The sequence below is a fragment of the Phyllostomus discolor genome, chromosome 10, assembly GCF_004126475.2.
Source record: "Phyllostomus discolor isolate MPI-MPIP mPhyDis1 chromosome 10, mPhyDis1.pri.v3, whole genome shotgun sequence".
NCBI lineage: Eukaryota > Metazoa > Chordata > Mammalia > Chiroptera > Phyllostomidae > Phyllostomus > Phyllostomus discolor.
In genome coordinates, this window is record NC_040912.2 from 13856726 (window position 1) to 13881260 (window position 24535).

General features: G+C 42.6%; 2 protein-coding genes and 1 pseudogene across 3 annotated transcripts in view; 1 reads left to right on the forward strand and 2 right to left on the reverse strand.

Moving 5' to 3' along the window:
* LOC114507293 overlaps positions 1–14436 on the reverse strand; it is a 33911-nt pseudogene extending 19475 nt beyond the window's left edge.
* The window catches only part of MPP6 (membrane palmitoylated protein 6), a 100438-nt gene extending 85590 nt beyond the window's left edge, over positions 1–14848 (reverse strand). For both annotated transcript variants that reach the window (XM_036010495.1, XM_036010494.1), the window contains exon 1: positions 14718–14848. The gene's annotated coding sequence lies outside the window, so the exon portion shown is untranslated. The remainder of the gene's footprint in view (positions 1–14717) is intronic.
* Positions 14435–23993, forward strand: LOC118497039 (atherin-like). Its single transcript, XM_036010465.1, has 2 exons — positions 14435–14954; positions 23824–23993. Exons 1-2 carry the CDS (start codon positions 14435–14437, stop codon positions 23991–23993), a joined length of 690 nt encoding a protein of 229 aa, XP_035866358.1.
* Positions 23994–24535: the final 542 nt, after the last annotated feature.

A 24535-nucleotide genomic window follows, 5' to 3' on the forward strand; every position in this document is an offset into this window, starting at 1 on the left:
TACTTCTCATATTTCACTACAACTTCTAATATTGTTTTAGGTATGTGTCATGCATTTGGATATTTATAAAAAGTACTTTAATACTGCTAAAACATCAGAAGTACCACTATCAGTATCTTGATTTTCTAAGTTTCCCTTTTTTGTAATCTTTATACTTCCTCTGTCCCTCTCCCCATTATAACATCCACACAGATCATCTATTATCACTACTGTAAACATCCTTCTTGAAAGTTAACAGTATATCTACCATACAGGGATAAATGAAATCTGACTTACTAATGAATACCCAGGGAAGTGATCTCAAAACAACCTTTTTACTCTTTAATAATAATAACATAAAATTGGAAACAACCTGCTTAAATCTAGGGAATATAATAACTTACCATAAAAGTAAGAATGAACCTTTACAAGATTGGGTGTTATTTTGGGAAATGATCTCCAAGTCCCAAAAATCCATGGCCTGTTCTCTACCTAGGAACGCCTTGAAAACTTCAAAATGCCTCTACGTATCATCTGACTGGCCACGGTAAATTCACAATTTCCCTGTATTCATCTTCCACTCCCCATTCCTTCTTCCATCAGTCTTTCAGGTCTTCAGTGCCTCACCTTCAAATTATCACTGCAAGTCTTCTCCCACTTACTCTCCCCTTCACTGTAATGCACTCGGCATAAGACTACCACCCAAGATCACATTAAAATGTCCTTTAGAAAACATGCATCAGAAAAACTCACGGTTTCCTGTCAGTTAGGAATGTTTAAGTTTCTCTCTCAAAACTCCTTCTATTTACTCAACCTAATTCCTCTATTCTCTAATATAAATTCTGTTTTAACCACATCGATCTACTTTCTAATATGCACAACCTTGGTATCTCATTCCTGTCTAAATGGCTTCACTTGGGTTACTCTAAACAATGTTCTTTTCTTTTTCCTGGCTATTCAATGCCTAATCAGTTTATAGCCTACTTCTTGCTTTTCCAGAGCCAAAACGTGAGAACTAAAAGGGGTCTCAAAATTAATTCAATCAAATGAGTAGCAAGCTGCTCCCTAGAGATGAGAATTTCTTTTCCTAAACTCTTTCTGAACTTACAGCCTACTGCCCATGATGAAATTCTATTTACTGGAATATGCTAATCTGTGTTGCTTCCCAATTGGTCCAATAATAAGTATTGAGCATAGCCTTGTGATCGTGGGACAATGCTTGCCTGAGGGGACACAAAGACAGTTTCTTTCCTCAAATAAACTATATAAAGTAACCCTTTTAATGTCTGAATTTCTGGTATATATATATATATATATATATACACAGATTTACTTTTGGTAAAAATTTCTACTTGAGTGTAGCAAATTCTAAGTTGCTTGTTACGGAGATATCTTGGGAAGGCAGGAACCGCAGATTTGGGAGATAAAAGAGAAGGGAAATAAAGAGATGGCAGAGTGGGAGTAGAAGATATTTGCAGTCTGTTCTTAGAAGCAAAGATAAGACAAATTTCCAGGCTTCAATGTAGAATAGTCTGGTGGAAAGGAGAAAAGGAGATGAGAATGAGGAGGACAGACAGAGACAAGTCAATTTCCATTATGTTATGTTCTGATGAGTACTGGCATGAACTTATCATGAGTGGAAAAGAACTATAAATATCCACTTGGCTCTAGCAAGCTGAGTTACTAAAAGTATGTTTTTTAAAAAATCTCACACATTCAAGTTATGCTATCTCTAGAACTGGTAGAACCATAAGTTGGAAAGACTCTAAATAAGATACCCTAATAACTGCTTAGCATTTATGAGCATCCCCCCTCCCACTCCCAGAATGGAAATCCTAAAAAGTTTCTTTCGTGAAAGTAGTGGTAAATAAAAACTACTTGTATATATAGTACTTGGTGTTTCCAAGTTGAACTGCATAAAATGTCATTATCAGTTTGACATATTTTACCTAATGTTTTAATTGGGTGAACATTAAAAGTTTGTAAGGGATTTTCAAAGGTTCATTCCCAATCTCAGGCTACTTAACCTTATTTTCCCCATAACAGCCTCAATTCCTTCAGGAAAAATTTCTCTACCTTGGTGTTTTCAAGAACCTAATGCTAGAGATCACATGGGCATACTGTGACAACTTTGCCTATTGGCCTCATAAAGTGCTCCAACCTTCTTGAAAACTTGGTGAAAAAATTTGCAGTTATCTCCCATTCTAAAAGATTACTAATTTTAAAACAAAAATGAAAGGCATCTAAATCAACTTATATAAAAATATACTTGACCAGCCCTGGCCAGTGTGGCCCAGCTGGTTGGAGAATCATCCTGTGGACAGAAGGGTCCCGGGTTTCCCCAGTTGGGGTGCGTTCAGGAAGGCAACCAATCAATGTTTCTTGAGTTTTTTCTTTTTCTTTCTTGTTCTCCCTCTGCCCCCAAAGCAATGAAAAAAATGTCCTTGGGTGAGGATAAAATACATATATATAAATATGAATATATGGTCATTGTTTAATTTCTAAAATAAGCAATTTCAATGAATTTCTTTAACTTGGTTATCCAAGTTTCTAATGCCAAAGTCCCAGACAGAAGCTCATTTAGTAGATGAATAAAAAAGAAAATAATTTTATTCGTGTGAAACTAAATTTCCATAAAACATTTTATTATACAGGGTGGGGCAAAAGTAGGCTTACAGTTTTCATATGGAAAACAACACAGTAGTTAATAAATAACAATACAAGAATTAACCCTGTGTTTCGCATACTCACAAATGTAAGCCTACTTTTGCCCCGTCCTGTATGTATACCTGACATACACATTCCAGGTAAAATAAAAAAACAAATCCACTTGAAGACAGCCACATTCTTTCAAAACAGTAAAGAATTTCTATTATGTGATCATGGACCACTAGGAACATATTGCAAATAACATTCTCTTCATTCAAAGCAAAATGCTACATTATCAAACACTACTTTTGTAGCCTTATAGGGGGAAAGCAGGAGGAAAAAATGGGACTGCATAAATTTTATCATATCTTTAGATTATGCTGGGAGGAATTTTTGAGGTCACATATTTTTCCACTCAATTTTTAATTTGCCTTTGTAAACATACTGGAATGTCATATAAAAATAAGACATTAACTTTATTCAATAGCACATACTTTACTGGACTACTTTAAAAGCAAAGTTCTTTTTAAAAATACTAAATAAGCCATATCTCTTATATTAGAAAGAAATGAAAGTTATGAATCAAGCAAAGGCAACTGAAAACATATTTACTCAACAAACAGTCTCCAAAGTATGTGTAACACTGTACCAGACAGTAAGAGAAGGAAAGGATACTGACATTTACTGAAAACTTAAAATGTACTAACCTCTCTGCTAGACACTTTACTTATGTTATTCCACATAAAATCTTAAACCAACCCTACAATGTAGATATTACACTCCTTGTTTTAGAACCGAGGCGTACTGAGTTCAGGGGAGACACCAGGCACATTTGCCAGTAAGCTTACTGTGTGTACCACATAAACCTCTGTGTCCAGAGCAAAGTACGGAGCTGGGCATGCGCAAAACTGGGATTACAACCCATGTCTCTAACTCTCCTGCTATGTTGAGGAAGAAAACAAACAAAAGGAAATAACGTACCTAATTTCAAGGAATTGTATGATTTAACTATATTATAAGAAGCAGTGAAAGTATTTCTCTGGTAAGCAAAACTGCAAATAATACTAATTATAGTTAATAAAAAGCCAATTAGTAGAATTGGCTCTAGCTACTTAGTAGAAAAGTAACCCAAGCATCAAACTGGTAATAGCAATAGTTTTTATACTGGGTTGGCCAAATAGCTCATTTGTTTTTTTCGGCTCTAGTAGCATTTAATTGTCTTTTACTTCATTTAAAATAATTTTGTTAGATTGTATTGTGACAGCTGTCAAATCAGCATGCGTTTAAAAACAAACTTATCAAAATTGATGAATTTTTGTTCAACCATTTTAATGCTGAAGATGGAAGAAAATACACAACATTTTTGGCTTATTTCACTTCATTACTTCAAGAAAGGTAAAAATGCAACTAAAATGCAAAAAAGATTTGTGCAGAGTGTATGGAGAAAGTGCTGTGACTGATTGAACATGTCAAAAGTGGTTTGCGGAGTTTGTGCTGGTGATTTCTCTCTGGACGATGTTCCACAGTCGGTAGACCAGCTGAAGTTGATAGTGAGCAAATCAAAACATAATTGAGAACAATCAACATGACACCACACTGGAGATAGGTGACATACTCAAAATATCCAAACCAACAAAGTCACTTGTGAAAATGAAAAATGTCTTTCATTTTATGGGAAAAAAAACATAGGGACTTTTTGGCCAACCCTATAGATACTTTGTCATTATTACACTGAAACAAAAATTTCTAAAACCTACAAAATTTCAGAAGCAACTATGACATCAGATATCATTATATCACCAGATTAAAAACTATTCAAATGAACTGCAACTGAAGGTAGTTATCTTATCTTAGAGAGCCATTGCTTTTTGTACAAAATAGAATTTCTTTACACACACACACACACACAATATTGTATTTGATAGAAAACCATCAAAATTATAGTGTTATTTATATAAAAAACAAGTGAATACTTTGGAAAGACTCAAAAAGAAGGCAAGTGACAAAGCCAAATAAGAAAACAAAAAGCCAAACTGCTATATAGTTAAAAGTAAGCAAGACAACTATAAACAACTGAACAGTCATAAAACACAACAAGGATCCTACACCCAAATTCCCTCAGAGACTTTTAAGTTCTTGCTCCAAAGCTAGCCTTCAGTGATAATGCACTAGTTAACACAAGAAGGTTGATCCAGAGCCCCGGGAAATAGATACATGCTTAAATAAAAGACTGACTGACAGACAAATCTATATGTATAAGTTTTAACTAAACATATATTTAAGGTGTATGTGAATCATCTTTTAACTCCTCATTTAAATCAACTTTCATTCAGGACTTCTGGCCAACATGGAGGCATAGATAGATACACTCTGTCTCCTCACACAACCAAAATAAGGAAAACAACAAATTAAAAAAATAATAACCAGAACTGCCAGAAAATACAACTGTATGGAAGTCCGACAACCAAGGAGTTAAAGAAGAAACATTCATGCTGACCAGTAGGAGGGGCAGAGACGGGCAGCTGGGGTGGAAAGGACTCACAGGAAGGTGGCAGGTGGAGGACCTGGGTGGGTGGAGTAGGCCAGGTGGCGGCTGGCAGACCAGTTGGTCCCACATTAGAGTGGGGATAAACTGGGAACAACTGGGGAGAGAGAAAGACCACACAACCCAGGGTTCCAGCGTGGAAAAACAAAGCCTCAAATCCTCTGGTGGTAAAAACCTGTGGGGGTTGCAGTGGTGGGAGAAACTCTGAGCCTCACAGGAGAGTTCGTCGGAGAGACCCACAGAGTCCTAGAATGTATACAAGCCCACCCGCCCAGGGAATCAGCACCACAAGGGCCCAATTTGCTTGTGGGAAGTGACTGAAAGCCAGCCAAGAGCCTAGCAAGTGGCATTGTTCCCTTTTGGACCCCTCCCCCACAGACAGTACCACAACACAGTGCAGTGGGTTGCCCCACCCTGGCAAATACCTAAGGCTCCACCCCTAACAACATAACAGCTGTGCCCAGACAAAGAGATATGGCCCAAGCAAAAGAACAGATCTCAACTCCAAAAATAGAACTAAGCAATGAAGAGAGAGCCAACCTACCAGATGCAGAGTTCAAAACACTGGTAATCAGGATGCTCTCAGAAATGGTTGAGTATGGTCACAAACTAGAGGAAAAAGTGAAGGCTATGAAAAGTGAAATAAAGGGAAATGTACAGGGAACCAACAGTGAAGGGAAGGAAACGGGGTCTCAAACCAACGATTTGGAGAATGAAGAAATACACATTCAATCAGAACAGAATGAAGAAACAAGAATTCAAAAAATCAGGAGAGGCTTAGGAACCTCCAGGAAAACTTGAAACATTCCAACATCCAAATCCATAGGGGAAGAGGAAGAACAAGAAACTAAAAACTTATTTGACCCAAGGAAGCACACACCAAGGCACATCATAATTACATTACCCAAGATGAAAGGTAAGGAGAGAATCTTAAAAGCAGCAAGAGAAAAGGAGACAGTTACCTACCAAGGAGTTCTCATAAGACTATAAGCTGATTTCTCAAAAGGAACCTTGCAGGCAAGAAGGGGCTGGAAAGAAATATTCCAAGTCATGAAAGGCAAGGTTCTACAATCTAAATTACTCTATGCAGCAAAGCTATCCTTTAGAATGGAAGGGCAGATAAAGTGCTTCCCAGATAAGGTCAAGTTAAAGGAGTTCATCATCATCCAGCCCTTATGATATGAAATGTTAAAGGGATTATCTAAAAAAAAAAAAAGATAAAAAATATGAACACTGAAATGACAACAAACTCACAGCTATTAACAAACAAACCTAAAAAACAAAAACAAAAACTAAGCAAAAAAACTAGAACAGGAACAGAATCACAGAAATGGAGATCACATGCAGGGTTATCAGTGGGGAGGGTTAGGGAGGAGAGAGGGGGAAAAGTTACAGAGAATAAGAAGCATAAATGGTAGGTACAAAATAAAGGGTGAAGTTAAGAATAATACAGGAAATGGAGAAGCCAAAGAATTTATATGCAAGACACATGGAAATGAACTAATAGGGAGGAATACTGGTGGGAAGGGGGGGGGGGTGCAGGGCAGAAGGGAATAAAAGGGAGAAGAAAGAGACAACTATAATAGCATAATCAATAAAATATATTTAAAATAACCTTTCAATCAACCAAAAACTAACACCAGCCACAATCAAATCAGTTAGAAAGGGTTCTGCTCATAATATGTGCTGATACAGGTACAAAATTTTTGTCAAAAAACTCAATACTCAAGAACTACTAGCAATAGTTGCCTTCAGGACAGTGTTTCTCAACCTCAATATTATGACGTTTGGGACTGGATAATTCTTTGTTGTGGAGGCTTGTCCTGTGCACTGGCTGCAGCATCCCTGGCCTCTGTCTGACAGATGTCAATGGCAACCCGCTCCCAGTTCTGACAGCCAAATGTCTCTGGAGTAATGAGGTGAGGGCAGCAAAACTGTCCCTGACTAAGGAACACCCACTTAGAGACAGAGGGATGAGAATGGGTTAAAAAGACTTTTCCAACCCTCCTTTCCCGGACCATTTGAATTATCGTTGTGGTAGACAGAATAATGGCCGCCCAAAATATACATGTGTGAGTCCCTGTGGTCTATGAATATTGCCTTATTTGGGGAAAAGCTCTTGCAGATGGATTAAATAATGGGGAAATTATCCAAGATCATGAGTTGAGCCCCAAATGCTATTGCATGAGTCCTTATAAGAAAAAGCAAAGGGAGATTTCTCTCTCTCCCTTTCTCCCACACAGAAAAAGGCAATGGGGAAGCCAGAGCTGAGAGGTCTGAAATCCTGCCCATGAAGACTGGAATGATGCCACCACAAACCAAGGAATGCTGGCAGACAGTAGCATCCCCGGGAGAGGGGAAGAACAGATTCTCCTCTCTAGCCTTTGGAGGGAGCATAGTCCCATCGACACCCTGATTCTGGCCCAATAATACTGATTTCGGGTGCTCCCCCTCAGAATTATCAGAGAATTTCTTTTGCTTTAAGCCACCAAATTTGTGGCAAATTGTTAGAGCAGCCACAGGAAACCAATATAATTATATAAGGGTTTTACTTTGATTTAAAAAACCTGTTGATGAGCAAAGGCGGTACTGTGTGGAGAACATTTACTACATCCTAGTTCCTAAAACACAGTAAGCATCCAGTAGTACTGGTGATGCCATTACTGACAGTAAAGCAACTATGACTGAGCTCCCAGCCCTTGGTACCCAGAAGTAAAGTGAGGACTTTCAACAGTAAAACCAGGCATACATGTGCAAGGCTCATATGAGTGCAAACATGTAAATCAGTCACTCGTGTGATGTGTCCTTGCCAGTTATGTAAATGTTGTGTTTAATTTTTCCTATACTGAAGACATAAAATGTGGATGAGGCCAGCCAACAGCAGCTCCCGTGGGGAGACAAGCTTCAACACTTGTTAATGAAGAAGAAACAAGGGGGCAAAGAAGAGTGTGAAAGTGGACAAAGAAATGAAAACTGATTAGATGTCTGTACAGGTATCAATCTGGCTAAAGGAGAGACCATGGCGAGATGGACAAAACTACAGTTAGGGTTACCGAGATGACAGGACCCTAAAAGCTATGCTGACTGATGTGGACACTAAAGAGAACGTTTATAACATTTGTTATTTGGTAAGTACTGGCTCCTGGGGACTTCAAAAATATAAACATGCTCTAGCCCCACACCAGATCTACTAAACTAGAACCCTTTGGCACAGAAAAACTCTAAAGGATCCTGACGGCCCCTTGGGGAGAGGACCCTGGTACCAGAGTCAGTTCGTGGTAAAAATGACCTACAGAACACATGTGGCATCCTCATAGTATACATGTGTGTAAATTGGCTTACCGTTTTCCAAAGGTAAAACTCCTCTACAAGATGGAGCCCCCCAAGTCCCACCACAGACTTTCTCTGAACTAATCTCCACCCTTCACTTTCCCTTTCCTGAGCTTATGGCCCTTGATCTGCTCAGAGTACCCTTTTCCTTTCACTTTCTGACACATTTTTCTAGAAAAGTTCCATTCATCTTCCTCTGCCCTCCCCATTTTTTCCACAACATTTATTAAAACTCAACTAAGACCTAACAATATTTTATAAAACAAAGGAACCATGAAAAAGTAAAATTCATTTAATATATTTATAACTTATAAAATTGCACTATTGACCATTTGTTGTAATAAAACTCTTAAGTACATTTACAAGTGAGCTTCTGAATTTTTTTACAGATTTCCAAAAGTATAAAATCATGAAGTGGCTCTATAAAAGGTTAATAAACTAAGCTCTTTCACTTCAGTTGTTCCTTAAGGGCTACGAAGTAGCTAAGAAAGTGCTAGGCTCTGAAAGATACAAAGTATAGGGAAATCTCAGTGGTTTAGACACAAACTTCACCAGTATTAGGGCAGAAGAAAGGGAGATCTGGGAAGGGGAGTTAAGCATGATCCTAAAAGGACAGGGACAAGGATGATGCTGCTGATGAAGGAAGGACACACAATGAGCTGCCTTTACCCTACCCTGGGTTTGTTTCGTGACTGAAGCCAAAAATAAAGCAGCACAAGTTAGTGTTCAGGAAAATAAGTTGTACCTTAGCTCCTTCCTCTCCTACAAACACATCCATTTATGCATATTCCCAGGTAATTTTATTTACCTTAGTACTTTTCAGAAATTTCAACCATATCAAATTCTATTGATTTATATTTCCACCAGCAATGTGAGAAAGCACCTGTTAGTCTATATCCTCTTCAGGAGCATTATCAAACTTTTTTGATCTGTCAATATAATAGGTGAAAATAATGTATTTTTAATTTATGATATTTATATTGTATGTGAAGTTGAATAGCTTTATATATGCTTAAGAACCATTTGGATTTCCTTCTGTGTGAATTATCTGTTTATGATCTTTTCTCGCATCATGGTTGATCTTTTTTTAAATCCATTTATAGGTACTCTTCTCATATTAAGGAAGTTAGCCTTTTGTCTGTAATACAAATTGCAAATACTTTTCTCAGTTCCTGCTATCACCATGCTATTTTTGTTGACTGTGTCTTTCCTTTATATATGTTTTATTGTTTCAACCAAACGGTATAGTCCTTCCATGAAAAAAAGAACATTTCTTTTGAGTATCACCAGGAGAGTGCTTTTCAGATCCTCTAGCATCATATACCAGCAAAATTTAAAAGAGGGGACACTGCTTTTGGTGGGGAGGTGATCAAATGTGTACACGCATGATCACTGGGGCACCTACTTGGGTTGTCTCTCCAAACTCATTTCCCATGGTCACAGCAAGTACAACCAACTTCTAACAAACAATTCCTGAACAGGGATGGAAGATAGGTGCTAGATGAATCTGTTTCCTGTTGTCTGGGTGGGTACAGGGAAAACTCACAGCAGCTGGTGACACATTTTCCATTAAGAGGACTAGGAAGGGGTCCTCTGCAGCAAAAGCAGAAATGAAGCAAATGCAGTGAGGAACAGAGAGAAGGGAGAAAGTGTGGTCATGCTGGCACTGGAGTCCCTGAGTCACAGCCTTTGGATGCCATCACATACTCCCTGCATCTTCACAATAAATTTCTCCTCTTGCTTATACCAGTTAGATGGATTTCTATGACTTATAGCCAAAATTAGCCTACTTACCACTATTACCATCTACTCTTATCATTTCCGAAAGGGACATTTTAACACCAAAACCTCAGGAAGAACAGAATCTCACACTTAAAAAGAAAAGGAATATTTACTTAATAATAGCAATGTGCCTGGGACAGGTCTAAGTCCTTGAAATATAATGTTACACAAAAGAGATAAAAATCACTCTTTTCTCATGGGACTTACATTCTGGTGAAAACATACAGACAATAAAATAATATACATTTCAGTCGTAACAAATGGTTTGCAAAAAAATTAAAAGGCAATGGGGTAGCGGGAAGTGAGGACAGTGTTACTGTGAAAGGGTAGTTAGATAGCACGGCTGGTCTGAAAAGGTAGTATTTGAAGGGAAACCTGAAATGATGAAAAGACGGCAGTCATGTAAGGCTGTAGGAAGAGAATCCCAGGCAGAGGGAACAGTATTAAGTCAAGTACAAGCCATGACATTTCTGAGGGACATAAAGAAAAAGGGCAGGGCAGATGGAATGCAGTGACCAAGGGGTGTGAGGGAACTGGTAAAGAAGGAACGGACCTAAGAGGAACAAGTACAGTGGTAAAGTAACGTTCACGTCATGTATAGAAACTGGTAGGCAATAGAAAGCATTTGAAAATAACTTGAGCTTTATTAAAAACTCACTATATTGACTTTAATTCTCCTTTTGTCTCCTATCAGTGATGACTTTAACATACAGGCCGGTAGAAATTCTCGTCCTCAAGTATTTGACACAATCCTGAGGTTAGCCAGGAATGAACATTTCCTAAGCAGAAAAATAGCTCTTCTCATACTGTGTGATTTTTTTTTTTTTTAAAGAAAGTTAGGACAAAAGCAAAGCCACTTGAAAGGAAATAAGAACAATCTAGAATAATGGGATGATAGGAACTACTCTACATTCTATCTGGTCTATTATACTTGTAATGAATCTGCTATGATCAAGACTGTACAAAGGCCTTAAGGAAGAACACAAACACGTAAATTCTAAGCTCTTGTAAACATAACATCCTTCGTTAACTGAGCTCACTGTTATTAAATTCAACATTAACATGGTTAAATACCGTCAGATGGGAAAAAGTGAAAAACCAGACTTCTGACTTGACAACAGCCACAGCTGAGTGGCTAACAAAGTTGTGTTTTAATCTTATCCCTGTTGCTGTGATAAAGGGAGAACTTGCCTAGGTGGTGAAATTAAGTGCAAGGGATGCTTCAACATCTCTCCTCTGAGAGCTTTTTCAAAGGAGACAGATCTGCTCAAAAAGCTTTGGAGATAGTGCACCTCGCAGAAGAGTGAGGCTCTCCACAGATCTTCCCAGACAACCAATATCGCTGTACACTAAGCAAGCGATTAAACCTGCACTGCTTCTGACATTATTGTCAGTAAAGGCAGATCTTTGAAAGCTCTAATGTATTCATGAATCTCATCTTTCACTGTTAGATATTTAGTTAGCCCACTTAACAGTAGACCAAAAAGTAGACTGTTAATAACACAATCTATAAAAGGGAGGTACTTTGGGAGTGTGATGGGAGCTAAAGAAACGAGAGTCATTACACACCTTGATCCAGACTTGATTCTGAGTGCATCCTCCCCAAGACATTTCCAGCAGTTTGGCAAGGCGCCCAGGGATGATTAGCAGCCAGTGCACGTGAGGGAAGGAAAAGGTCTACCTAAATTGTAAAGTCTCCCCCCAGTGGCCACATAAAAATAGCAGGGAGAGTAGGGAAATCATTGCAGCTTGAATGAGACTGACCAAAAATACTCTAAACAGGACCTGGTCCCTACAATGGAGAAATAAAACCTTTAATTGAGTACTAGCACCATAGCAGTGAGGAGATCTCTTACACTTATCTTGCTCTTATGACATTCATAATTTTGAAGACTATTTTTGGAAGAAAAGAAGCTACAGGTAAAACAAAAAGTAGCATAATTTTTCAAGGAATAACTTAACGATATCCTCAAACAGTTCACTCTTGTTTTCATCTAATGGGCAGGTGTTTATCCATCCTGAAGTAAACACAAACACATCTCTTGCAAGTTAACTATATCCACTTGAAGTAGAGTTCTGATACAAATTTAGTCACCAAATGAATCACCTTGGAAAAGAAAGTTATCATCAGCAGTATATACCTAATGTCTAATTTGCAAAATACTACTTTTCAAAATCACCTATAACTAGGTAATTTATAATCAAGTAAGTGATGTCAAAATTACAAATGGTTCCTCTTGCCTCTTAATATTTGTTTTCTTGTTTTTACAATTAGATAGCCTTTGACCGGGACTATCTCTGTATCATTTACAACTGTCAGCAATAATTTGCTGATATTACTTTTAACAAAGCTTGGATGTCAACAAAAGTGGAAGTCATTTAATTAAAATTTAGGTTGTCTTCTGCTAACCACCCGTTATTCAATGATGAAGTACATAAATAAACTTCAATAAATAAACAATTTCAATTTAAAAAAAGGCTTTTCAATAGGTAATATATACAGACAGGGTCTCATAATTATGATTTTCTTGGTTATCCCAAGCTAAAAACAGAGGGAGAAGGGGAGAGACAGCAGCAGGCTGTGTAGTCTTCTGGAACAATTTCAGCCTGAAATGAAACACAGAAAAAAAGAAAGAAAGAAAAAGCAAACTGCTCCCTTGAATGTTTAAGAAAAATGTGATTCATTTTTTAAAAATCCAACAGTTGGCCTAGAGAACAGCATAAAATGATTCTGTCTTACATAGAGCCTACCAGACTTGCTTAAGCACCTTAATTTTTCCAGAGTTTATTGAATCTAGAATGTAAAAAAAAAATCATTTTGAAATCCCAAGGGGAAAAGGTATTAAGGTGGTTATGAATTAGAAAAGGACAGACACACACCCTCTGAATTTTTTTCCTGTTTAGTGTGCAATCTCACAGAGAAATTAAAAGTATTACCATTTGTATATTATGTAACCCTAGTCTAAATTAAACATGAACCTTAAAAAGTAACACACTGTGCAAACATATATTTAAACATGGGCTTTTAAGTATATGATAATTTCAGATACAAATGACCTCAAAGTGACACAACCCATAAAAGTTCTTTGTTTACTGTAATAAGCACCCCGAAGACGACTCTAATCAGGCCTGATACCTTACCGTAACTGATGCCTACAATAAGCAAAAATCCCGTGAGGTCTGGTGTTATTATACCTATGCACCACAAGGATCTCCGCATCGATAACAGCGTGTTACCTAATATATTCGATATACATAAGTTTCCAAATGACCATTTGAAAGATTTCATGGGAAGAAATGGCTGCTAAATCATACTCCAATTGAAGACCATTTTAACGCATCTCAAATGTTCCAAGTCACATTACAAAAAGACCAATTCGGGGAGCAGAAAGTAAAATTCCAACAATCCCCGAGGGCGTAGGAAAGGGTAAATGGTGGCTAACTTGCCCTTAACAGGCTGTTTGTAAGTAATGCAGACAATTTCCTACGCTTCCCCATCAGCCTTCAATTCCCTTCCTCGCCTGCCCCCTACTCTCCCCACCCCCATTTACACAACCGATGCTCCAGCCGATGGAAGTTTAAAGGGTGAAATCTCAGGAGCCCGTGAGATTGAGACTAAACTCCCAATAAAGTGTTAAAAAGTCCTGCAAAAAACATCCACCGACCAATCCACAAGCTGTCATCAAACCGAGCCTAAGAGCCCTCAACTGACTCCCCCCTGCCCCTTCAGCAAAGGCGGGGGCGCGGGGGGAGAAAGCCCCCGGCACCCTTCTGGTTCCAGACCAACGTAACCAGGATCGGAAAGCACCGCCTCGGCGATGAACGCCTCCGGAGCGGCGTGTGCTCGGCCCACAGCCACTTCAGCCAAAAAACTGAAGTCTCCTGCCCGGGAAGTAACAGCAGTAGTTGCATAAAGCCTCCTCCCCAAGAACTCGAAGCCAAGGAGCAAGCCAAGAGCCGGCGGAATCGCCCCCACTCGGGACCGACCCCGTAGTGGCAGTCTCGGCCACCACCGCCCGGGCACGGTTCCCCATTCGAGCGCTCACGCCGCAGAGGGTGCCGGCCTCCGCGCCCCCGGCCCCCGCCCCGCCCCAGGCTGGGCCACGCAGGGCAGCGCGTGGGTAGAGCCGGCGGCGGGCGGCCGGCAGCATGGGCCAGGCACGTTGTCGCGCTGCGCCCCGGCCGGCGGCCCGCAGCCCCGGAGCCAAGGGCCCGGCGAAGGCGTCTGTCCCGCGTGGCCCAGCGAGGGGCGCCCGGCCGCCCTCCCCGCCCCCAGCCCCCGCCGGCGGGACCCCAGGTGCGGAGGGGGCGGGGCGGGCCCAGGTCCCCGCGTGGCGCGTGGTGGCCAGCAACAGGGCGCCGCCCCGCCCGACCCCGGAGCGCGGGGGGGAGACCGTTATCCGAGAGAGACGTGGGACCCCCGGCAACTCACCGGCTCGCACCACGGCCGCCTCCGCGCCTCCGCCGCTGCCGCTCCGCTCCCCTCCGCCCGCCGCTGCTGGTCTCGGTCAGCCGCAGGCGCCGCGAAGCAGCCCCATCTACAAACTCGGGGCTCGGAGTTGGGAACTGGAAATGCGGTTCTCACTCCCCTCCGCCTCCTTCCCCCTCGTCCCTACCCCGCTCCGCACTCCGCCTCGGCTCGGGTGGCCCGCACCGCTGTCGCCGCCACGCGCGCCGCTAGCTTCCCCTCAGCCTCCCTCCTCCTACTCCCGCCGCCGCCGCCGCCGCTGCCGCCGCCGGCGCGCGCTTCCCCGGCCTCGCGCGTGCGCCGGACGTCCGGGAGCGCGCGCTCGGGCGCGAGGAGGCGCCGCCACCGCCTCCGGGAAGCCGGGCCCCGCCCCTTGGACCTCGGCGTGGCGGCCAGGTGGAGCCCCCCTCCGAGCGCCCGCAAAGGCGCAGGGGCCTGACTTCGCCGCCTGAGCCCGGCTGCCTCTCCCCGGTCACCGCACCCCCCACCCCACCCCACCCCAACCTGCCGCCCCAGCCGCTCCGCGGGGGCTCAGTCAGACCCCCACCTCCGCGGGGTGTTCCAGGCCGAAATTGCCGCTGTCATTCAGCATTTATTGATGGACAAGATACTCCAGGGGGCCTGAAAGAGACTCCTCCCTGCTCTTTCCAAGAGTTTACATTCAAAGAACCCAGTCATGGGGCACAAAGGACACACAGACCTGGAAGAGAACCCTCTGGAAAATCTCTTCCCTCCCCCTTCACACACACTCCTGGGTCTGATGTGGATTTGGCAGTTCCTACCGCGCTGGCGGTGTCCTTCACGAATTTTCTCCCTAAAGCCCAACAGGGGAGTGTGATTCACAACCGAGGAAATGGACGGACACTGGCTCCTTTCATAGCCCCGAGGCCCCGTGCAACTCCCAGAGTCAGCTTTGCAGGACACTCCCAGGACACCGCTTGCTCAGCTCCTCCCCAAACACCAGGTCTCCCCAGAACTCAGAAGGGTGGGGGCCTGCACCTTGACTCTGCCCGGAGAAGGGTGAACTGTGAGTGTCCGGTCTGCAGATGACACATTTTGACAAGAGCGCAGATTTGATTTTTCAGCTGAAAGGAACTGAGCGATGCAGTGCAGCAGAGGCCCTGGTCAGAAGGTGCAGCCGGGTGATCAGAGAACTTCAATTCCCTTAACAGCTCCCTAATCCCGAAAGATCCCTGAACCCTCAGACTTGTGATGGGGGTTTTCGAAAAAACTGTTTCTTCTGAAAATTGATGGAACTATGAGGATGTTATTTAAATTTTACAAAATGTTTACTGCAGCCTTTGTAACCCATCATTGTCTAAAGAGCAAGAAAAACTTGAGAGGGAAGTCACATCAGGTGACCTCCAGTATGCAGCCTTCCCTGGCTCCTCTTGAGCATGTGGCATTGTTCTGCACATGCCAGGCATTTGATAAATGTCTGCAGAATGAGTGAATGCATCAGGACCCGCTGGATTCTGTGATGGCATTACAAACTGCAGTGTTGTCGTCCCCTCCCCCCCCCCCCCCACCCCAGTGTGGTAGGCATGGAAGGGAGGGAGCCAACCCTATGGATGAGGTGTGTTAAGAAGACCCAGCCCCCAAAACAGTGATTTTTTTTTCTCCTTACCTCATCCAAGTATCAAAGATTAATTTACTTTTCCTTAGGATCATTAATTTTGCAAACCAGCATTCAGGGGGAGTTTGTAGCATATTAATTCAGAAACTTCTGTCCCGAAACAGCAAACCTCGGGAAGGAAAATTGGGAGCATATAAGAGGACCTGGATGTCCTAAGACAGGGGTGTCAAACTCATTTTCACTGGGGGCCACATCAGCCTTGTTGTTGCCTTCAGTTAATTGTAACTACTCCTTAACTAGGGGCAAGGGGCTCAGCGCTGCTGCCCGGTAGAAACAAAGTGAAGGGCTGGATTCGGCCTGAGCGCTGGTGTTTGCCACCCGTGTCCTAAGGGGTACACAGAGTAACTTTGGGCCTCTGTTGCAGCCCCTCTCCGTGTAGTCAGGCCAGCTGGATGAAATGCAGTAGAGTGGGTTGTGTGCTCAAGGCTGAGGCGAGGCAGAGTGGAAGGAAGAGGTTTCCTCTCAGAGAGTCAGCAAACCTTTCAGGTCTTCCTTTTCCTCCTCGCTTTCCAGGCCCATTTGCTTCCCACCGGATACACAGGAGCTGATGGCCGCTGAACCCGACCCAGGCCTACGAACTTGCTTTCTCTCTCCCTCCGACCCCAAACCTCATCACACTCCATCCTACTCAGCTGGTGCCCTGAGCAACTTTCAGTGGGAATGGGGGAGGGGGGAGAAGGCGGGGTGTCATTTCGGTGTGTGTTCCTTTAATTTTCTCAAGGGTCTTCTGGAAATAGTGTCCTCATCTCGTACTCCACCCCTATCACCACATAGACCTCTTTGACTTGCAGCCAGGAGCAGCCCTGACAACTCCCTTAGCCCCCTCACCCCAGGGATGCAGCATCTGGTCACAGGAATATAGGAGCAATCATCTTTCATTTACAGCTCCACGCCGGTTCTCTAAAAAATGACAGCAGTTATAAGTTGAAAGGCTATCATGGTTGTAAGGCCCATCCTCACCCTTAGGGCCAGAAAAAATTATTTCGCTCCACAACTATCTCCAGTTGCTTCTCTTCAGAGTGCTCTTGCCAGTGAAGTTTCTCTTTCAGCATCTATGTTTTATCAAATATTCCTCTACAGGTTATATTATGAAACACTACGTTTTATAAATAATAGTGCCATTTGATGACATTCCACCTTTCCCCTACATTTTAAAGATGGGACATGCCAGATTAAATGCAAAGTCATCTAACAGGGACATTGGGACTGTCGTCGTTGCTTGCCAGCCCACCTTTCTGAGAGCTCACCACTTGTGAGACACCACCCATCCATTCCCCGTACCTGTTACAAATTCTTCATTACAGGAGAGAGGAATGTTATGATTGAAAATGAAAGGGAATCCTTCTCTGTAGTGTCCTTAATGTTCTGACTTTGTATTTCTTTCAAGGTTACTCTAAAGGGACCATAATTTTAACCAGAGCCTGGTATCTCCTAACCATAACTCCATTTAAAGTCCGAATTTTGAGTCTTAATTCTGGAGCATCCATCATTGGCTTTATTTCCTCCTTCAAATATAAACAAAAGCTGATATACTTTTAACATGATCATGCCTTCTCTTCTGACCTGCCTGGCTACCTCAGAAATGGAACATTTTGCTAATAGTAAAAGCCCCAGTTTTTAGCAAAGCAAGTCCTACCTGCTCATTTTCTGACTAATCCATCACAATAAGAGCAGCGATGGTTCTGGAATATAGCTTTATGAAAAACTGCAGCTGACATGCATCACAAAGTCCAACCAAGCTTTTCTGCAGGATACTTTATTTAGCTTCACCCCTTTTATCTCTGTTCACAAGTTCCAGCCTCCTTTTTAACCTTTCTGATTCAAGTTTCGCTCTTGCTTGCTTGCAGTTTACCCTACACTTAGAACGGTGTGCCTTACTTTTGCCTCATCCAGAGAACTTTTAAAAACAAAAACCAAACCCGTCGATGGCTAGGTCCCTCCTCTAGATTTCATTGTTCTGGGGCACAGACTGGGCACCAGGGTGTTTTCAGAGCTCTCCAGGTAATTCTAATATGCAGCCAGAGTGAAAAACCGCTGAAATGAGTCAGCTCCCAAACAACATTTTTACTAAGTCTTCTCAGAACAGTGAGGTGGCTCCACGTTACCTCAAGTAAGCAAATTAAAATACCTAATCCTGTGCTTTAAGACTCTTTGCCAATTGACTAGAATAGTCCCCTTTCAAAACAGCTTAAATTTATCTCCTCCTAAAGCTTCTCCAGATTAGTCTCACCTGGCCGCCTGAAGATTGCTGTTCCCAGTTCTCCGCGCATTCCAACTGGCACTGGTTTACAAGCTCTTGAACCACGGCTGATCGTGTATATCATTGTTCTAATCTAGCTTCCATGGTTATCTGCCAGAGGCTCCTCTTGCAATCCAGATCCCTCTGAAGTACCACTAGGTCAACAGAACAAACAGAAATATCATTCTTCGCAGAACTTTCCCCTGTCTACATTCCCTGACACAGTAGCAGCTCATTGTTTTTATAAACGCAATTACAGCCAACAGTTGTGAGAATTTATGTGTTTGGGGGTTGTTCTTTTATCCCTTACAAAGGAAAAACTATGTCGCTGCATCTCCCTGACTCTCTCCACCACCTGCATTTACTTCGGGCCTGGAGTCTGGCTTTCCTGCCCACCTCCACACCAAAACTCCTCTTTGGGTCACAGCTGACATTTTCATTCACATGTTTATTCATTCAGCCAGCCACTTATTACTGGGAAGTGTTGGGAATAAAATAGTTGGCCCTGGCTGGCGTAGCTCAGTGGATTGAGCGTGGGCTGCGAACCAAAGTGTCGCAGGTTTGATTCCCAGTCAGGATACATGCCTGGGTTGCAGGCCATGACCCCCAGCAACCGCACATTGATGTTTCTCTCTCTCTATCTCCCCCCTCCCTCTCTAAAAATAAATAAAAATGAAATCTTTTAAAATAGTTAAAAATATCAATTTACCCCTACCTGCTGGTGCAAAATAATAAGCAATTAAACTATCTGTGATAAGTGCTCTGTCAGAAGTCCTAAGCAGACACAGCCGACTAGTGAGGAGATTCTTTGCTTAGAGTTCAAGCAATCCAACTTTTCTCTCAGGTTTGAGATTAACTCCACACACCTTTGCCTTTTAAACTTCCCTTTTCCCTCATGTTCCATGACACTATACAACCCAGGAACAACTAACTTCTGCTTCTCTGAGGATTCCTTCACTGTCTTCTTCACTTGTTGCGTCACCTCCTCCCACTTCCAAAATAAAAATGCCCCACCGAGAAGGAAAGAGATTTTTGAGGGAGAAAGTGGAGAAAGAGAAGAGACCGCTGCTTCTCTCAAGGATCTCCTGGACCCTTAGGGCTCTATCTTCAATGCTCCCGCATGTGTATCTACAGTTCTACTCTCCCCTGGGGCATGTTTGTAACTTCCTGTTGAATATCTCCATTGGATAAGTCATTCACAGCTCCAATGAACATGTCTGAAATAAAATGTATTGCTTCTACCACCCTACTTCACTGTAACCTGCAGGCTTCCCTTGCTCCTCCCTCTCTTCACCTTTCTTCCCTCTTCCTAACACAGGCAGCCTGCACCCAGGTCCCTTGGGGTTTGCTTTCTCAGAGTCATGAGAGTGGATTTTCCAAGAAATCATCAATTTTCTCTGGCCCTCCAGGAAGTCTCCTTGCCCAAATGCATGTGGCACCTTAATGCCAAATGTCAGTCATATCATCACTGCCTCCTCATTGCCCATGGGACTCCCTTCACAAGGTCACTCACAGTGACCTTCAAGGCTCCCCCACGTGCGGATATTGCACATCAATCGTATCTTGCACCTTTACACAGGGGTGGACAAAAGTAAGTTCATAGTGTGCATATGCAAAACACAGAATTTATTCTTGTACTATTATTATTATTGTATTATTTGTATTCAACAATACACCTACTTTTGCCCCCCCAACCCATATTTCTGCCCCTCTGTTTTTGCAGGAATGCCTTCCCTCATCTCTTCCCACCTCATTGGTGGTCACAATCCAAGTTCTTTGCTCATTGCACAGTCTTTTTGTCCATTGAACCTTTCCTGCACCTCCTCAAACAGAAACAACTGCTTTCTTCCTATAGCCCATTTCTTATCCTGCTTCATAATAGTATCATATCCTTTTTCGAGTGTTTATGCTAACACTCTTTTCACCGCTGCCACCACCCCCACCACCTCTCCCAGACCCCATTCCCTCCTCGCTCACACCGATAAGAGTACAGGGTGCCGAGTACAGGAATGCCTGCAGAACCTGCCACAATACCGCTCTTCATACAGGCTTATTTGTTGGAACAGACAAAGTCACTGGGTAGTGGACTTCTAAAATTAGAGAAAATTATGTAGGGAAAAAAATGTTGCTAATTAGAATTGAACTCATGTTCCTGAACGTGGGAGCTACAGCTGAGAAGCTCTTATAAGGACAATCATGTTTCAGGCAGAGACCCCGAATGAGCTGGTTGAGTTCATCCCATCCACAGTCAGCTTCTATACCTAATTAACCCTTTGGGATTCTCATTTAAAATTGGCTTCAGAAAGACATTTTGCCCATTTATATGTAAGCTGAAAAACCCATAGCCCTTCTATGTACTCAGGTAACTGAAAGAAGACTTTAAAATATGTGAAAACAGGAAAATTATTTTTAAAAAATCCATGAATGCATACAGTGTCGGAATGGTGCCTGGGCTCACGGGAGAGGCAGGGAAGCATGAAGTCCTACAGGGTAGAGGAGGCCTTTATGAGGGGTTTTATGGCACTATAGTCAAAAAGAGTGTCTGAATAGTGATTAAGCACAGAAGCAAAGGATATAACTCTGAGTATGAGGCTCTTCCGTAAGACTAGAGAGTAGTCGTGAAGGTAAAACCAAGTCAAGAGGGTGCATATAGGCCCCTAAGCCATAGTTTTTACATGAATGAATGGAAGATAGGATCAGGCACTGGGAACAGAGGTGGAAGTAAAGTGGGGGCGGTGCCTATAGAAGGTAGGCAGGGCACACTGTTTTGGCTGTTAAAAAAATCTAAGAACTTCTTCCGGCCAAGATGGAGGCATAGGTAGACACACTGTGCCTCCTCGCACACCAAAAATAAGGACAATAGCAAATTTAAAAACAAAAAACAACCAGAACTGACAGAAAAATCTAACTGTATGGAAGTCTGACAACCAAGGAGTTAAAGAAGAAACACTCATCTAGACCTATAGGAGGGGTGCAGGCAGGCAGCGGGCAGTGGGGGAGAGGATGTGCTGCAAGGCCATGGCTGGTGGACCAGCTGAGGTGGTGGCTGGCAGACAGGGCGGTCCCACATTCACATGTGGATAAACCGGGAGGAACACCTGGGAAGCCACACAGACCTGGCAACCCCGGGTCCCAGCGCCGGGGAAATAAAGCCTCAAACCACCGATTGAAAACACCTGTGGGGGTTGAGGTGCCAGCAGGAGAAACTCCCAGCCTCACAGGAGAGTTCCTTGGAGAGACCCACAGGGTCCTAGAGTGTGCACAAACCCACCCACCTGGGAATCAGCACCAGAAGGGCTCAATTTGCTTGTGGGTAGTGGGGAAGCAACTGAAAGTCTGCACAGAGCTGAACAAGTGGCATTGTTCCCTCTCAGACCCCTACCCCATATACAACATCACAACCAGCAACTTGCCCCACCCTGGTGAACACCTAGGCTCCTTACTATGTCACTGGTGCACTGAGACAAGAAGAAGAAGAAGAAGAAGAAGAAGAAGAAGAAGAAGAAGAAGAAGAAGAAGAAGAAAAGAAAGAAAGAAATGGTCCAAATGAAAGAATAGTTCAAAGCCTCAGAAAAAAACACAACTAAGCAAAGAAGAGATAGCCAACCTATCAGATGCACAGGTCAAAACACTGGTTATCAGGATGTTCCAGGAACTCACTGGGTACTTCAACAGCATAAAAAAAGACCTATGCATTATGTGAAATAAAGAAAAATCTACAGGGAACCAACAGTGACGGGAAAAAAACTAAGACTCAAATCAATGCTTTGGAGCAGAAGGAAGAAAGAAACATTCAACCAGAACAGAATGAAGAAATAAGAATTCAAAAAAATCAGGAGACTTAGGGACCTGCAGGACAACTTTAAATGTTCCAACATCTGAATCATAGAGGTGCCAGAAGGAGAAGAAGAAGAGCAACAAGTGGAAAAGTTATTTGAACAAATAATGAAGGAGAACTTCCCCAATCTGGCAAAGGAAATAGACTTCCAGGAAGTCCAGGAAGCTCAGAGAGTCCCAAAGAAGTTGAACCCAAGGAAGCACACACCAAGGCACATCATAATTACATTACCCAAGGTGAAAGATAAGGAGAGAATCTTAAAAGCAGCAAGAGAAAAGGAGACAGTTACCTACAAAGGAGTGCCCACTAGACTATCAGCTGATTTCTCAAAAGAAATCTCACAGGCAAGAAGGGTCTGGAAAGAAATATTCAAAATCATGAAAGTCAAGGGCCTACATCCCAGGTGACGCTATCCAGCAAAGCTATCATTTATAATAGAAGGGCAGATCAAGTACTTCCCAGACAAGGTCAAGTTAAAGGAGTTTATCATCACCCAGCCCTTATTATATGAAATGTTAAAGGGATTTATCTAAGAAAAGGAAGATAAAAATAAAAACAAACTAAGCAAACAACTAGAACAGGAATAGAATCACAGAAATAGAGATCATGTGGAGGGTTATCAGTAGGGGAGAGGGAGGGGGAAAAAGGTACAGAGAATAAGTAGCATAAATGGTAGGTAGAAAATAGGCAGGGGGAGGTTAAGAATAGTAAAGGAAGTGTAGAAACCAAAGAACTTATAGGTATGACCCATGGACATGAACTAAAGTGGGGAGTGTGGGTGGGAGGGGGTATGCAGCATGGAGGGGAGTAAAGGGGGGGAAATGGGACAACTATAATAGCATAATCAAGAAAATATATTTTAAAAAAGGAAAAAAATCTAAGAACTTAATGGTCCATTGTAAAGCGAGGCCATCTTCATGCCAGGAAGCATAGGGCACTTCATTCTTCCTTAAAATATCAACTGTTTATAAAGGTGAAAAACTAGGTCTTTTAAAAAGTATATCCTGCTGTAGTTAGTGAATGTTAACAACTATCTATTGAGCTCACCCCTATGGGGCAGGCAGTGTTTTATGTCTTTTATTTCCCATTTGCCTCATTATTGTCATCATCACTTTAGAAACGAGGAAACGAGTGAAGAGAGAGGCTACGGTAACCACCCAGGAAGAAGGGAGTGGAGAGCTTCAACTCAGCTTCACCATGTGGACATACACTTCTCTCCCAGGAAAGAATAGCACCAGGATTAAATGGAATACGTTTTAAGTACAACTTATAGATTATCTATAGCAGAACATTGCAAAACCCCATTACTCTAGGTGGTTGTTGTTGCCTTTTTTTCCCCATTGCCTGTTAACCTCAGCTTCCGTGGAGAATGTGGTGGATGCAGAGACGGACTCCTCAGATCTGCTTTCGGAGAAAGACTGGTTGCCCGGCTGCAGGACAGCTGGCAGCGCTTGGGATCAGCTCAGCTGCAGAAAGCCCACGGGCTCAAACACGGGCCCCGACCCTTCTCAGCGTGGTCCATATTGAGTGACTGACGAAGGGAGGGATATGAGTGCTCACATGAGTCAGCCCTATGTGGCAAGTCTGAGAAGCCATTTTAGCTCCCGAGTCCCCTGTGGGGTCAGCTGAGGCCGTAATTTCGGTCTGCCTCCTACCCTAATTTCTCCCTATACCCAATCTTGCTAACATCCCCTTCCTTCCACAGGTGTTTATCCAAGTGTACCCACTGCACAGGACACCAATAAAGCTGTCTCCAAATCCCCTCTCTCAGAGAACCCACCAGGTGACACAGGAAAGGGACACATTTCTTTAGGGAAAAAACATAATCAATTTATATACATTAATCCAGTAATTTCAATGGAAGTTCATAGCTGACTCTGAATCTATTTAATTATTTGTATGTATATATTGTTTGTATTTATGCATTGTTTGAATGTCTTCTGTTCACATGGATAATCTCTTTACTAGTTGCAATGAGGGATACTCTAGGTGAAAGAAATTTTGTTGACTTAGTCATATTTACAATTTATGCTGGATGCCTGTTATATTTATCTAATATTCTTCCCTTA